Here is a 14,648-nt window from a genome sequence, read left to right as displayed (position 1 = left end):
AAACATAAGGCAAGACACTATAAACCTATTAGAAGAAAACATTGGCAAAACATTTTCTGACATAAATCTTAGCAATGTTCTCTTAGGGCAGTCTATCCAGGTAATAGAAATAAAAGAAAAATAAACAAATGGGACCTAATTAAACTACTAAGCTTTTGCTTTACTTTTTCATATAAGTAAAACAAAATGACAGCCTATGGGATGGGAGAAAATATTTGCAAATGATGCGACTGAAAAACAAATGTTTAATTTCCAGAATATATAAATAGCTCATACAACTTTATAAGAAAAATACAAAAAAAAATCTAATACAAAAATGGGCAGAGGACCTAAACAAGTAAATTTCCAATGAAGATATACAAATGACTAATAGGCACGTGAAAAAATTCTCAATATGGCTAATTATCAGAGAAATGCAAACCAAATCTACAATGAGGTATCATCTCACACCAGTCAGAATAGCCATCATTCAAAAGCCCACAAATGATAAATGCTAGAGAGGGTGTAGAGAAAAGGGAACTCTCCCATACTGTTGGTGGAAATGTAGTTTGGTGCAGCTATTATGGAAAACAGCACAGAGATTCCTCAAAAAAACTAAAAATAGACTTACCACATGATCCAGCAGTCCCACTCCTTGGCATGTATCTGGAGGGAACTCTAATTCCAAAAGATACATGCACCCCAATGATCTTAGCAGCACTATATACAATAGCCAAGACATGGAAACATGTCCATTGACAGATGACCCAATAAAGAAGTTGTGGTATATTTATACAATGGAATACTACTCAGCCATGAAAAGGGAATGAAATAATGCCATTTGCAGCCACATGGATGGCCCTGGAGATCATCATTCTAAGTGAAGCCAGAAAGAGAAAGAAAAATACCATATGCTATCATTCATATATGGAATATAAAAATAAAGACACAAATGAACATATTGACAAAATAGAAACAGACTCATAGACAAAGAAAACAAACTTTTGGTTATCAGAGGGGAAAGGGGGTGGGAAGGGATAAACTAGGAGTTCTTGATTTACTATATATAAAACAGATAAACAACAAATTTCTTCTGTATAGCACAGGGAGCTATATTCAATATCTTGTAGTAATGTATAATGAAAATGAATATATGTTTGTATATGTATGACTGAAACATTATGCTGTACACTAGAAATTGACACAACATTGTAAATTGACTATACTACAATTTAAAACAAAAGAAAACCCTCCGATTTACCATTTCCTGAACAAGTGACTTGGGTAATTTAGCTAAAGTTTCATTTCCATGCTTCTGTATCATTATTTGCTAAATAAGGATAATAACATGATCTACCTCATAGGGTTGTTGGAGGCATCACGGGAGTTAACACTACAGTAAGCACGCCAAAAATGCAGGTTACTGGGACACAGAGTTTTTTTAAAGACAAAAAATGAAGATGAAAGATTTTGATTTTATTCCTGTTATTATTTTGTAACCTCTTCTTACTTTAAAAATATATATATATTTTTACCACTCTTACAAATTTACCACAAGCACTTTCATAATATCATAGTTATATGCAGAGAGACAGGTCAGAATGATCTTTGAGCAAATCCTTCTCAGCAGAAGGATTATCTTGGCAATCTCTTTAGTTTTGTCAAGGTATGGCTATCCCTTACTGCATGATGTCATTTAAGCAGAGAAATCCTAAGTGAGCAAAGTCCCTGTAAAGGGAAATACAATTTCAGCCATTCTTTTTTATTTCTTGGTTTTGGGGAATTTATATGACAAACATACTTGTATTCAGATAGTTCTGCTAAAGGGTTTTATAAAAATAAGTACTTTAGAGCTAGAACTCCAAAGACATCCATTATAGAGGAGAGGAAGAAAAAAAAAAGCTACTCTTATATTCACACTGCATCTTTAGTTTCAGAAAAAATGATTATATGTCATCACAATATTTTTTAAGGTACGTCTTAGGGATAAATAATAAGAAACATGCCAACTTTATGGATGAGGGACCTGACATACCAAAAAGTTAAGGCTCTTTTCTCAGAGTATGAAAAAAGAATGCAATGACTGCAGACAAGCTTTTTTGCAAATAAGTAGTCTAGCCATAAACTTCCCATTTCATACAGCATAAAACATTACTTCAATGACATATTTTAGTACAGTGGGTTACCAGCCCTGCCTATAGCACGTAGATGGATGATTTCCCCCAAAATGGAACTTATGAGACAGTGTTCTATCAATTAGATGTCTGCCTTTCAGAACAAATATTAGCTATAAATTTCTACAGATTCATGGTGCCTCCACAAATCTAAGGAACTTCTGTCTAAATACAAAAGTAACTATGTTTGGAAAAATGTAGACTGATACAATTAGGTAGGTGTTATAGTTTTTAATCCTGAAATAGAAACTACATGATGAACTATTTAATATAATGGTTAAGATTTACATGAAACAGGGAGAAATTTATTGTTAAAAATTTGTCTTATTGTCTAAAACTGTCTACATGGTGTGATTAATCTCATCTAATTAAAAATCTGGCCCCTGCAATTTACAATGGGCTTACTGGGGGCTTAAGTGGTTATACAAGGGATCAAATCACAACTCAGAGATGCACGTTAGTAAAGAAGCCATTTATTCTGGTGTCTTGGCAAGCCTGCTGAGCTCTACCAAGGTGTTGGCATTAGGCTGCCAGATACTGTTATGGCATAACCTAAATCTTTCAGAACGCCTGGTTAAAGAAATGCATTATTTGGTTAAATGGTATATTTAATTTTGTTTATGCCAAGTAGAGTAGACAGGTAGGAAATGGAAAAGTAACATACAAAGCCACAAATAATGACTTCTGTATATATAAACTATCATCATAATTCACAAGACACATATATATTTAACTGGAAGTATTACTACACCTACTAGAGGAATGTTAATTCATTCCTTTATATTTATTGAGTTCTTACACTGTGCCAGGCATCACTGTAGTCATTTTCAATTCATCAGTGAACAAACCAGACAAAAATCTTTGTGCATGTGGGTCTTACTTTCTAAGGGACTAGGAGGAATAGACCACAAGCCATGAATATAAAAAATAAGTAAATATATAGTTGGTTAGAAGTTGATAAGTGGTATGGAGAAAATAAGTACAAAAGTGTAATGGGGGCTTGAAGTTTGAAGTGGGGAGGGGATGAGGGGGCAGTCACTTCAGTCTATCTGATGTCCTCAAATTCCCTGGATGATAAAACATTTCCACTAAGAGAACAAATCAGGAAAATATCACCGCACTTAGTGACAACTGCCAATATTCTAGTGAATCCAAGGAATCTTTGGAATATGAATGATGACGGTAGATAATTATATGAATAAAATGTATGCTATATGTTGGTAAAAAAAAAAGAGAGAACAAATCATTAGCATTAAATAGCATCATCACTTTGCCTTATCATATGCTTTCAATTTAATTCAATTGCCCTCCATTTACTTATGTCTTCCATTACTAAGTACCAGCCACATCCAAGGTACCATTTTTAGGCACTGAGGATATAATGATGAAGAAAATAAAGTGCCTACTCTTGTGAAGCTTATATTCCAGTGGTGGAGACAATCGACATAAAAGATCATGAAGAGAAATGCTCTCAAGAAAAATAAAACAGGCTTGGGGTTAGGAGGGTGACAGTGTTGGCGTCAATCGGTTTTAGGTAAATTGGTCAGGGCTGACCCCTCTGGAGAGGTGACACCTCAGCGGAAATCTGCATGAAGGAAGGAAGTGAGCCACAAGTAGTGTTGTGGAAGAATGTTCTGGGGAGGAAACAAGAGTTACTGCAAATAGCCCGTATCTGGAGTGAGTGTATTACAGTCTAAAAACAAAGAAACTGGTATGATTGGAGCAGACCAAGTAACAGGACAGAGGCAGGAACCCAAGGCCTTCTCACACATCTGCTGTATAAGTCATAGTGAGCCTGTAACATCATATATGTGGAAAATAAGATATTTTTCTGAACTGCCACCTGACATGAAAATCATTGCCACTTCCTCTCTTATTTGTATTCAGTGTCTTGTTAAAAGCATGGAATACGTTGGTGGTCTGACCTGCTTCTCCAAATATGAGCTTTGAACTCGGGCAGGTTTTTTAATCTCCCTTTGTCCTCAGTTTTCTCATCTGTAAAATGAGGATGATAACACCTGTCTCACAAAACTGTTGCAAGGACTGAATAAGCTAATTCATGTAAGTATTGTCAAAGGGCACAAACTTCCGGCTACAAGATGAGTAAGTTCTGAGGGTATTTGTGCACAGTATGGGTACTACAGTTAATAATACTGTATTACATAATTGAAATTTGCTGAGAGAGTAGATCTTTAGTGTTTTCACCATACACACACACAAAGGTAGCTATGTGAGGTGAAAAAATTAAATGCTTGGAACAGGGCATCTATTATTATTATTATTATTCCACAGCCCATCTGTCCAACACAAGCCACATGTGGCTGTGGAGCAGTGGGCATGTGGCTAGTCTTAACTGAGAAGCACTGTAAGTGTAAGCACACCACGTCTCAAAGATTAGTATGGAAAAAAGAATGTAAATTATTTCATGAATACCTGTTTATATTGGTTATTTTGTCAAAATGATAGTTTAAATATAGTAGATCAAGTAACATATATTATTAAAATTAATTCTGCCTCTTCTACTTTTTTAAGGGTGGCTACTAGCAAAGTTGAACTGACATGTGGCTGGCATTATATTTCTTTGGACACTGTTGTTCTGGACAGAGTGTTGGATACTACAGACTCACAGATGCAAACAAGGTTTTATCCAAACCCTCCAGTGGCTCACAAGGTGGTTCTGATCTCACAGAAGTGGATGGATGATCTATGAGAGGAGGGCAGAGAGGGCCACCCTGATTCTCCTTAATTCTTCCCAGGAACTATCTTATTTCAATCTGCAGGCAGTGGCTTTTGTGATGGTGGCTGTGATTTATTGGTTTGCACATATAATAAAGAAAAAAATCCTTAGGAATGATCCTGACATTCCCAAGAAGAAGGACTGTTTGTGCACATAAATTCACTGTAACTCCTGAATTGAGGAGAAGGGTGACCATATAGAGGGCTCCTCCATCCTCGGGCATAGGGGAAAAATTACAGTCTAATCATACATGAATCAGCGGAGAACTTCAACCTCTAGGACTGACAGCCCAGGCCCGGGACATTTGCTGAGCCTTTGCTTTGTGTCTGGCACATGCCACGTGCTTTACAAGTTTATTCTAGTTTAATCTGAAAATAACCCTATCATTTTCATCTCACGGTTGATGGGACTAAGTCTCCAAGGGGTTAAGTCGCTTGACCAAGGTCACACTAGTAAGTAATGGAACGGGGATTTGAATATGTCAACCTGGCCCCCAAACGTGTGTTCTCTCCGCTCCACTATGCTCTTTTCCCACTTCACCCACTGTCCCCTGACAACCGCAGCCACGACATCATCAACATCACAGTATCAACAACAGCAGCCGAACTGAAACTATTTCCTGAAGAAAGACAGTGTTTGCTGACATTTTGCCTGCACTACGTTTTCCTACCTTAACACTCAGAATTTTCCCATTGGTCCAGAAGAGGGGACACTGGAGGAAGCAACCCAGTGAAACTGGCAGCTGTATCACCATGAGAGTGCCGCTTTGGACAGTCTTTATAGGGTCTACTTGGGTTCTCTCAGAAAAAGCTCCTCTCTCTGCAGTGGAAGCTGCAGCACCAAGGACACCTGCCTGGCACTGCCCTGTGGTCAACGTGCCTGCATCCTAGCGCGGGCAACTTACGTCTTCAGCTCGTGCCTGGCCAGACCCTCACTTTCCTTTTTCCTGTTTTTCCTCTGTCCTGATTGTCTCACACACTTACTTTTCTATTTTATGTAGTTTGAATGTATAAAAGATAAGCAAACTTAAAAACATGAATGAATAGCTAGTATCCATTTCTGCTTTATAAACTTCTGCAAATAGAGCTTTTTCATGAAAGAACTATGGGCCCCTGCGTAAGACACATCATGAGTATAACATGAGTTGGGTGAGAGGTAACTGCACCTATTTTACTTCCACATCATGGTCATCCTTACCTGAGACAAGTTTACACTTTAAGTGCAGCTAATGTGATGGCCATCTGTCACACATTACAGGGCAAGACACCACAGCTGGCTTGAAACAGAGCAACTAGAAAATCTACAGTCTTTTTGCAACATTAGCAAGGACTTGTTTGGCAGGACCAGCCCTGACAGAGAGAATTTGAAATTTAACTTTTTTTTTATCATGATGTAAATCTATATGGATAAATCTTCGTATGTTGGATGTGGTTCCTTGACCACACACAAATGAGTCAGTGAATTATGGAAGTACAAGCAAACTGCTCTTCATTCTTCATACATGAAGATGAAAAGGTGTTATGGGCAAATTAATCTCTTACTAGAAGAAGAGTTTGTCTTCTGATTTGAAAATGTCAAACTACGTTTAAAAGCTGTGAAGTAAATAGCAAAGTTTATGCAATTTGTTGCAAAGAAAAATGGGGTTGTTATATGTTTTTAATTTTTATGTGGAGAATAAGGCTATATAAAGAGAATATTACCTATATACTCTTATATTATGTATATATGAAATGGGTACAACACAAGAGTCGTCATTTGGAATTAGGAAGCCCTTAGACTTCGGCTTTTAAGCAAGCCAGTTTAGTAGAGTGTAGACTGGCAACTTAAAATAGTTATTAGACTTGACATTAATAAACATATAGCAATGAAAGATACTGTTTTGTATCACTGTGCCTCTTGGATTATAATTAGCAGCTAATTTTGAATTCATTTAATTATTTGACCAAAACAATCAGTCTTTTGTTTCTTTTTAAAATGTTTAAAAGTATCTTTTTGTTCTTCATAATTAATAAAATACATTCTTCAAGATTTGTGGTAGACAGCTGTGGTGGATGCTGTGGTATGCCACTGACATCCCTTTTCAGGACAGATCCCACCTGTTGGGAGTGTTGATGGTGAAGGTTCTCAGCCTCTCTTTCCTGGAATTGCCTTCAGTTGAGAAGAGCTGACTTATACCAGGTCACAGAATTTGGTGGGGGTGAGGAATAAAGGAGGCACCCATATCCATTGACTAGTCAGTGTGGGGGCCAAAGGTCCACTCACCTCCTATGCTTCGAGGTGGGACGACTCTGAAGGGCCATCCCAACTCCAGAGATCCCCATGGGCTAATCTTTTGTTACACCTGCATTGCAGTTCAGTTTCTCTCTCTGCCCATTTCTATTCCTCCACAGATACTGTTCCTAAGAGCATTATCTGATATATAGCCCACATGCATGTCTCGTCTCAAAGTCTGTTTCATAGAGAATCCACATAAGACAAAGAAAAAATCCCTTTAGACATGCCCAGTGAGGAATTATTAATATAGCGCATTTTAATAAACTTCACCAAGAATTCTTTTCAATGGTTTCAATTCAATACAATTTATTAAACATCTTTGGTGTTCTATGCCTTGTGCTAAGCACTAAAGATATAAAGTTAAGCAAAGCTGAATTAAGCAAAACTGACCTCAAGGAACTCAATGGCATGAAACCCAGACATTACAACAAGTGAATATAATTGAAAAGAGAAAAGCTCTCTATTAAGAGGATGGACAAACTTCTCTGAAAGGTTTGAGAAAGGAATACCTTTCGCTCTGGAGGCTGATGAGGCAGGAATGACTTCATTAAGGACACCTGAAAGAAATCCTTCAAAATGCCTAGGCCTTTTGAATAATTCTTTCCTTTCTTTCTCTCTCATCCTACATCCAATCTCTCAAAAAAGAGCTATTATCTCTGCCTTTAAATATATCTAGAATCCATCAGCTTGACCTCTTCCAATCTATGCTAGCCTAACATCTCTCATAGCCTCAGCCTCATAATGGTCTCCCTGCTTCTGCTCTTGCTTCTCATGGTCTAGTCTCAATGCAGCAGTCAGGTGATTCTGCTAAAATGGAAGTCATGTCATGAATTCCTCTGCTCTGAAAACATTCCAAAGTTCTCATGTCATATCAAGAACCAAAGATACCACACTCAGAGGCCCTAGGCCATCTCCACACTGGCCTTCCTTTCCTTACTTCCAGGCCTTATCTTTCTTAACTTTTTAAGAGCCTGCTCTCACTCACTGTCTTCGCCACCCTGGCCAATTCAGTTTTCTTAGAACCACCCGCTGCCCAGCACATCCCTGCCTCAGGGCATTTGTACTTGTGACTCCTCTGTCCCTTCCGTCAGGTTTTTTTCAGCTGTTAGCTTCTTCTGGATATCTTCCCTGACCACCCTATCCAGCACAACATAACTCCTTTTCCCACATATCTTTCCTCATAGCATTTACCACCCATTCTGTGCCTGATAACTTCTTTCATTTGGAGTGTGTCCTTGCTCACCAGATATAAGCTTCCTGAGAGCAGGCATCATTACATGTTTTGATTCTGGTTCTAAACCCAATACATACAATTGTCTCAAGAGTAAATGCTTACTAACTACTTGTGAAATAAATGAATTTATTACAAATAATGGAAGGAAGTAAGAGAAAGCGGAAGACTTTTGGTATGAACTAGAAAGCATAGTAATGGAAGTATTTCTAATATAGTGTGACTGGACTGGAGACATTCTTTGTGGTCAGAGCTGGAAACATAGGTTACATTATGTAAACAATGAAATACGGTTGTTATGGACTAAAATGTGTCCCCCTAAAAATTCACCTGTTGAAGTCCTAACCCTCAGTACCTCAGGATGTGCCTTTATTTGGAGACAGGGTCTTTAAAGAGGTGACTAAGTTAAAATGAGGCTATTAAGTGGGCCTTAATCCAATATGACTGGCATCTTTATAAGAAGAGAAATTTGGACCTGGATAGGCTCAGAAGGAAGACCACGTGAAGACATGGAGAAGACAACCATCTACAAGCCAGTGAGAGAGACTTCAGAAGAAGCCAATACTGCCAGCACCTTGATCTTGGACTTATTACAGCTTCCAGAACTGTGAGAAAACAAATCCTGTTGTTCAGGCCACTCTGTGGAATTTTGTTATGGCAGCTCTAGCAAACTATTGCAATAATACTTATCACTGTGAGAAATTTTGACTTTCTCTCACAAGCCACTGTAAAATTTTAAGCAGAGATGGAGGTGAGCAGAGGTGAGACCTGAGTCTTAGGAAGACTGCATTTGTGGTAATACAGAGGAAGGACTGGAAAAGAGGGAGGTCTTCAGCCATGGAGACTAACTGGAAGTGTTTGCAATAGTTGGGATCTAGATCAAGCAGAAGGGAAGGAAGAGGTGAGAGTAGAATTGGGGGAAGCCTGTGAGCCAACATTGTTGGGACTTAGTGACCTATTAGAGGTAAGTGATACTGACATCAACACAAAATGAAATTTAGTAAAATACAGACATGCAAAGGAATTCAGACAATAAAATTTACATGGATTTCAGTGGTCTCACACTTGAGAAAATTTCTCAATATGGAAACTTAAGACAGATTAAAGCAGCATTTTTGATGCTCAAGATGTGAACAGCACTCACTGAGAAAAGGTCTGCAGAAAGAGCTGCAGGCTACATCTCCCCCTTGGGGATAACATGCACATTAGCATATTAAAGAATATGAAAAATTTTGCAAAGAAACCTCCTTAATTTTGTCCAAAAAAAAAGTATTTCCCACATTTATTGATTATGGAATACTTTTTTTTGTGAGGCACCTTTTAACCTCTCCCTGAATATGAGTACTCCAGAAGTTAACAGAGTTTGGAAAATAGTGGTGTATTTTGGTACACTAGAACAGTTCTAAAATAAATAGAGACACTTTGTCTGGGTAATTTCTATTTCTAATAGCAAAACTGGTCAGCACTGTCCTAACAAACTGGTAGAATAAACTCATTAAAGGAATATAGTTGGTTTTCCCATAGCCTAATCACTACCAGATTAAAAAAGAAGATTCAATCTTTTGAAAGTAGCACTAATTCTTTCACATTGCTAAAGGGAAATTACTCAGTGCCTTGAAACATACAAATAAAATGAAATCCTGGTGATGTAAGGGGAAAGTGTAGCTCTAATGTAGAAATCTCGGAGAAGTTTTTCATCAGGGTTCTTTGACATTAGAGCAATTATGGTCCAAATTTTTCCGTATCTCATCAGTTTCTGAAATCCACAGTGTCCCTGCACAATGACTCACATGCGATGCGCACGTAGGCCTTCCGGCTCTTGGTGGTGCCCGCAGAGCTCCAGGCTACACACTGGCACCAGTAATCTTCAGGTCCAAAGAGTTCTTCTACTTGTTGGCGTGAAATCTCAATGCTCACTTCACGGACAATGAGACCTGCCAAGGGAAAGGAAGATTTAAGTCAGGAGAAGACTTGTACTAATGAAATACAAAACACCTTACCCAACTTTTTCCCCTTATGATCCTTCTGAGATGCCACAGACCAGCATCCTGGATATTGTCTCTCTCATCGCCTCTGATTTTCCTCTGGCTCCAGTTACTTGACTCACAACTTTTTCATTCTCTTATTTGCTGTTTCAGATCTTCTGGATTCATCAGAAGATGAAAGCAGAGTAGATCTCTAACTTCACAAAATTCCATCTTTCCCCTTATGGCCTGACAGATATTCACCTTCCTTCAGGGAGTGGGGTGTATTCAAACATCTCTGTATTCAAGTACGAACTTGGATTTTACTTCTTCGAAGGATTCTAAATTAATTATATAAGTTGTAAGATACCCATGTGCTGTACACAGCTTTATAGTAACTAAGTCTTCCTAATTCTTTACATGGAATAAGAAAGAATGACCTAAAACTATGATCAAAGTATATAGATCATACATATATATATTTATATATACAAACATGTGTGCCAGGTTTTATTATGACCTAGTAGTTTATAAATATGTAATGATTTTTAAAAACTGTCATTTTAAACAGCTTTGCTTGTTATATCATTTTTCTTGAAAGAAATACTGGCCTTAGTTAACGGATCTCTGCTATCCTGTCCAAAGAATGTATGACTTTAAAGTTTTCATGAGCAATATTTTGAAAGCTAAAATGTTTCTCTATAATAATAATGTAACCAAAATCATGTGAAAAATAAAGTGGCCTCCAGTTAAAATGCTCAAATAATTGGAATTTATTTCACAGAATTATGTAATCCTAAATAACAAAAACTGAACTAAGAATCTAGGATTGTCATTTTAGGGGTATTTGTTTTGAGGTCCCAAAGTCTATTTTAGAGATTTATCCTGCAATAATGCCTCTTTGCATTGAGCAAGAAGGATTATCTGAACAATGTATGTGGGCAACAGCCAGTTCACCTGCACACTTCCAGCACAGACTGTCTATTGAGAGAACTGGTAGGGGCACACTTAGGGAGCAGGAAAACTTCCTCTGGGTCAAGTATGAGCACACTACAAAAGATCAGTGTGTTTCTTTGTATTGTTTATTCATCCATTCATTCATCCATTGATCAAATACCTACTGAATATCAATTATGTAGAAGATATTGTACTAGGTACTGGTGCAACCCTGATGAGTAAGACAGTCATTGCCCTCAATGAACTTCTATTATTGAAAGGAGGACACGTATTAATTTATTATTTAATTACAGTTGTGTTCAATGCTGCAGAGGAGAAGTACGAGGACAATGAGAATGAGTAACAAGGGGACCCACCTTAGTATGAAGGATCCAACATGAGTTAGGTTGGTTAAATCATATGGGGAGAGAGTCAGGATATATAGGAAGAAGCAGGAAAGGGAACAGGAGATTGGGAAACCAGGAGAAGACAACAGAGACTGCTGGTATGAAACGGAACTGGAGACAAGAAAGAGACCAGTTTATCTACATTCTTGTAAACCAGTGGTTCTCAAAATGTGGCCTGCAAAACAGCTTCGTCCATATCACCTGGGAACTTGTTGGAAATGCAGATTCTTGGGCCCCACTCCAGACTCACTGGATAAGAAAAACTGAGAGTCTGGCCAAGCAATATTTTAACAAACCCTCCCTCCAAGAATTTTGATTCATGCTACAGTTTGAGAACCACTTTTATACACCATGTTTAGGAGTTGGGATTTCTTTCTGAGAGCCAAGTGTTTCAAGCAAGAAGGACTAACAAATAATAGATGCTATGATATGTATGAGATATGGAGTTTAACTAGTTCCTAACAGTTGACTTCTTACAATGTTTGATCATGGCTTCCTAGCATAGGTAACATGAAAGAGGTGTCATCTGGAGACCCTAAAATAGTATTCTGGTCCTCACCCTAAAATCAAGCATTACCCTAAAATGCTCAAATGGGTGGAAGCACTCAAGGAAATTAACAACCACCCGATCATAGTAAGTGTTGACCCACTGGGGGATAAACAATTCTTCCTGTCACAAGCTGATGGGACCTAGTCCTTAGGTCCACTCAAGAGTCCCTGAACTGGGACGAAGCCCAGGAAAGTAGGTTTCATAAGCCCAAGGCAGGGCAAGGCCCTGACAAGACAACTCTATTTTCAAAAGTTTATTAAGTACTTTAAAAATTAAAGTTTAACAAATTTGTAATCCTTTTATGCTTATACAGTTTGAAAAAAAATTTAAGTAACTGGTATATTCCAACCCCTCACCCCTCTATAAAAAGATTCCTAGATTATTTCAGCCAACGTCCAAATAATAAAACAAATCTCCACAGCAAAAAACACAACTTATTAACAAACAACACCATTTTCCTTCTTATTTCCGGTCCTTGCTTGGGCCTCTCATTTTCCCGTCTCATTGTAATTATCCTCATTTTTCTGATATCTAGAAACCTGTGCAATGACAGGGAGCCTTCCCTCCTCTCCACCACCTTTCGTTTTATTCCACTTTCTGTGTTTAAGACTTTTGCCTGTTTTACTTGTTTATACCTTCTCTGTGTATTCAAAAAGTCAGTTACGGGAAGCAAATCTCTTCCTCTAAAGAGTGTTGCAGTAAATTTAGTCACCAAAGGACTGATAAACCCGCCGTGTGTATTTCCTTAGCCCTATAATGGCTCTTTCCAAAATATAGAGCAGCAACAAATGGGCTCAGGATATTAAAACCGCATACAAATATTTTGTGTCCCAAGATGGTAACTTCAGGTTTCATTCCCCTCTTTTACTTAAAGCAATTACAGGAAACCTAATTAAATGCTAGGGGAACTTCACTAGGGCCACTGTATCCTTTAGCCCAAAGAGGCTCATGGATGTTTCTGCTGACCACAAATCTACATCCTTTTAAGAAGCCACAGACCAACCCTCCTGCTACAGGGATTATTCACAGTATGAATGTTCTGAATTGTGTGGCCCAGGCTCCCTGTGGGCACAGGAGTCAAGCACACATCAAGTTTTGTCCTCAGCTTCACAGACGCCCCATTCAGGAGGAGATGGATTAATTACAGTTGTGTACAGTTGCTCTGCCACATGCCCAAAGTTTACATTCCAATTTTTGGGCCACAATGCCAGAACAAGAAAAAATTGAAGCATGAAGTATCTAAACACTTACAGCTTAGATAGCTTAGAATTCTCTAGAATTAGCTGCATTATTCAAACTCTGAGTTACTCAGTTACATATCATCTTTTCATTGCCATAGGTAAGTTCATTACCCGTGACATATTGTTCATCAAACCAGAAGCCAGTGGTTTGGGTAAAAGTAGGTAATATCCTTTCTCTTTGAAAGTGAAATTTCAAATCTGCTTGAAGCCTTGAGATGGAAAAAGCAAGCTGCCTTGAAATTTGAAATGCCATCCACATCACCTTCCAAGGCAGGTTGCTTTGAAGAGCATTTGGGAACTTGAAATTGGTTTCAGGTAATTTAAGGGTAGGGGGAAATGCTTCGGTCCACAGGATTTACTCAAATACAAATGTGTATTTTCCATCTCGTCTGATAACATCAAAGATTTCCCATTACTGTTCTTCCTTTAATAGTGGCATCTCAAAGATGCATGCTGTTTGAAGTTTACAGTGATTTGCTTTTATAATAAGATTCATTGTGGTTTGGGAGTCAGAGTGCAGGAAAATAATTAGCATAATATACCAAAAAGTCTTATAATGAGTATGAAAATGCACTTGTTAGCAGGGAGTGTCAAGTGATTTTAGAAATTCAGATATAAATGCAACCCTCTGATTGGTTCTTTGTGAGGCTATACTTTAGTACGGCAATAAAATCTGGTAATTGACATTTATTCCTTATCTTTAGCATAATTTTAATTTCATAATGGTGGTCAAGCACCGCAAATAATGTTTTTCTAGAGATTATTATAAAGTGATCAAAAACACAGGATGAATCCTGTTGTATAATTATTTAAAATATCCACATTCCCCCAGAAATGTTATCTGCAGTGATGTCAACAAATATTAAGTCACTAATGTCAAATTATGTTAATTCCAGAAATGTAAAAATGGATCAAATATCACTTCCACGCTTGTGCTATTTATTTATCTTGTTTATTAGATGATACTCAAAACTCATGCATCACCTTAAAAGATTTGTTTTAAATGTGTTCATCAGATCTGCATCTTCTGATACCCCATGTATGTTTCACATCCTAACACCATGTTAGACTTAGGTGTTACATGTGCCTGACATATATCTCTCATTCCTCCCAATTACTTTATCTTTCATGTGCAAAGGGAAATTTTGAGACACC

At 37.8% G+C, this 14,648-nt stretch overlaps 1 protein-coding gene across 2 annotated transcripts in view; it reads right to left on the bottom strand.

Moving 5' to 3' along the window:
• The window catches only part of UNC5C (unc-5 netrin receptor C), a 339,947-nt gene that overhangs the window by 114,331 nt on the left and 210,968 nt on the right, over positions 1 to 14,648 (bottom strand). For both annotated transcript variants that reach the window (XM_072940307.1, XM_072940312.1), the window contains exon 3: positions 10,186 to 10,329. In XM_072940307.1, coding sequence (XP_072796408.1) covers positions 10,186 to 10,329 — 144 coding nt within the window. The remainder of the gene's footprint in view (positions 1 to 10,185; positions 10,330 to 14,648) is intronic.

The sequence above is a fragment of the Vicugna pacos genome, chromosome 2 (genome assembly GCF_048564905.1).
Source record: "Vicugna pacos chromosome 2, VicPac4, whole genome shotgun sequence".
In the NCBI taxonomy this organism is placed as follows: domain Eukaryota; kingdom Metazoa; phylum Chordata; class Mammalia; order Artiodactyla; family Camelidae; genus Vicugna; species Vicugna pacos.
Note: the sequence above shows the minus strand (reverse complement) of the source record. Positions and strands in the feature narration are given on the sequence as shown.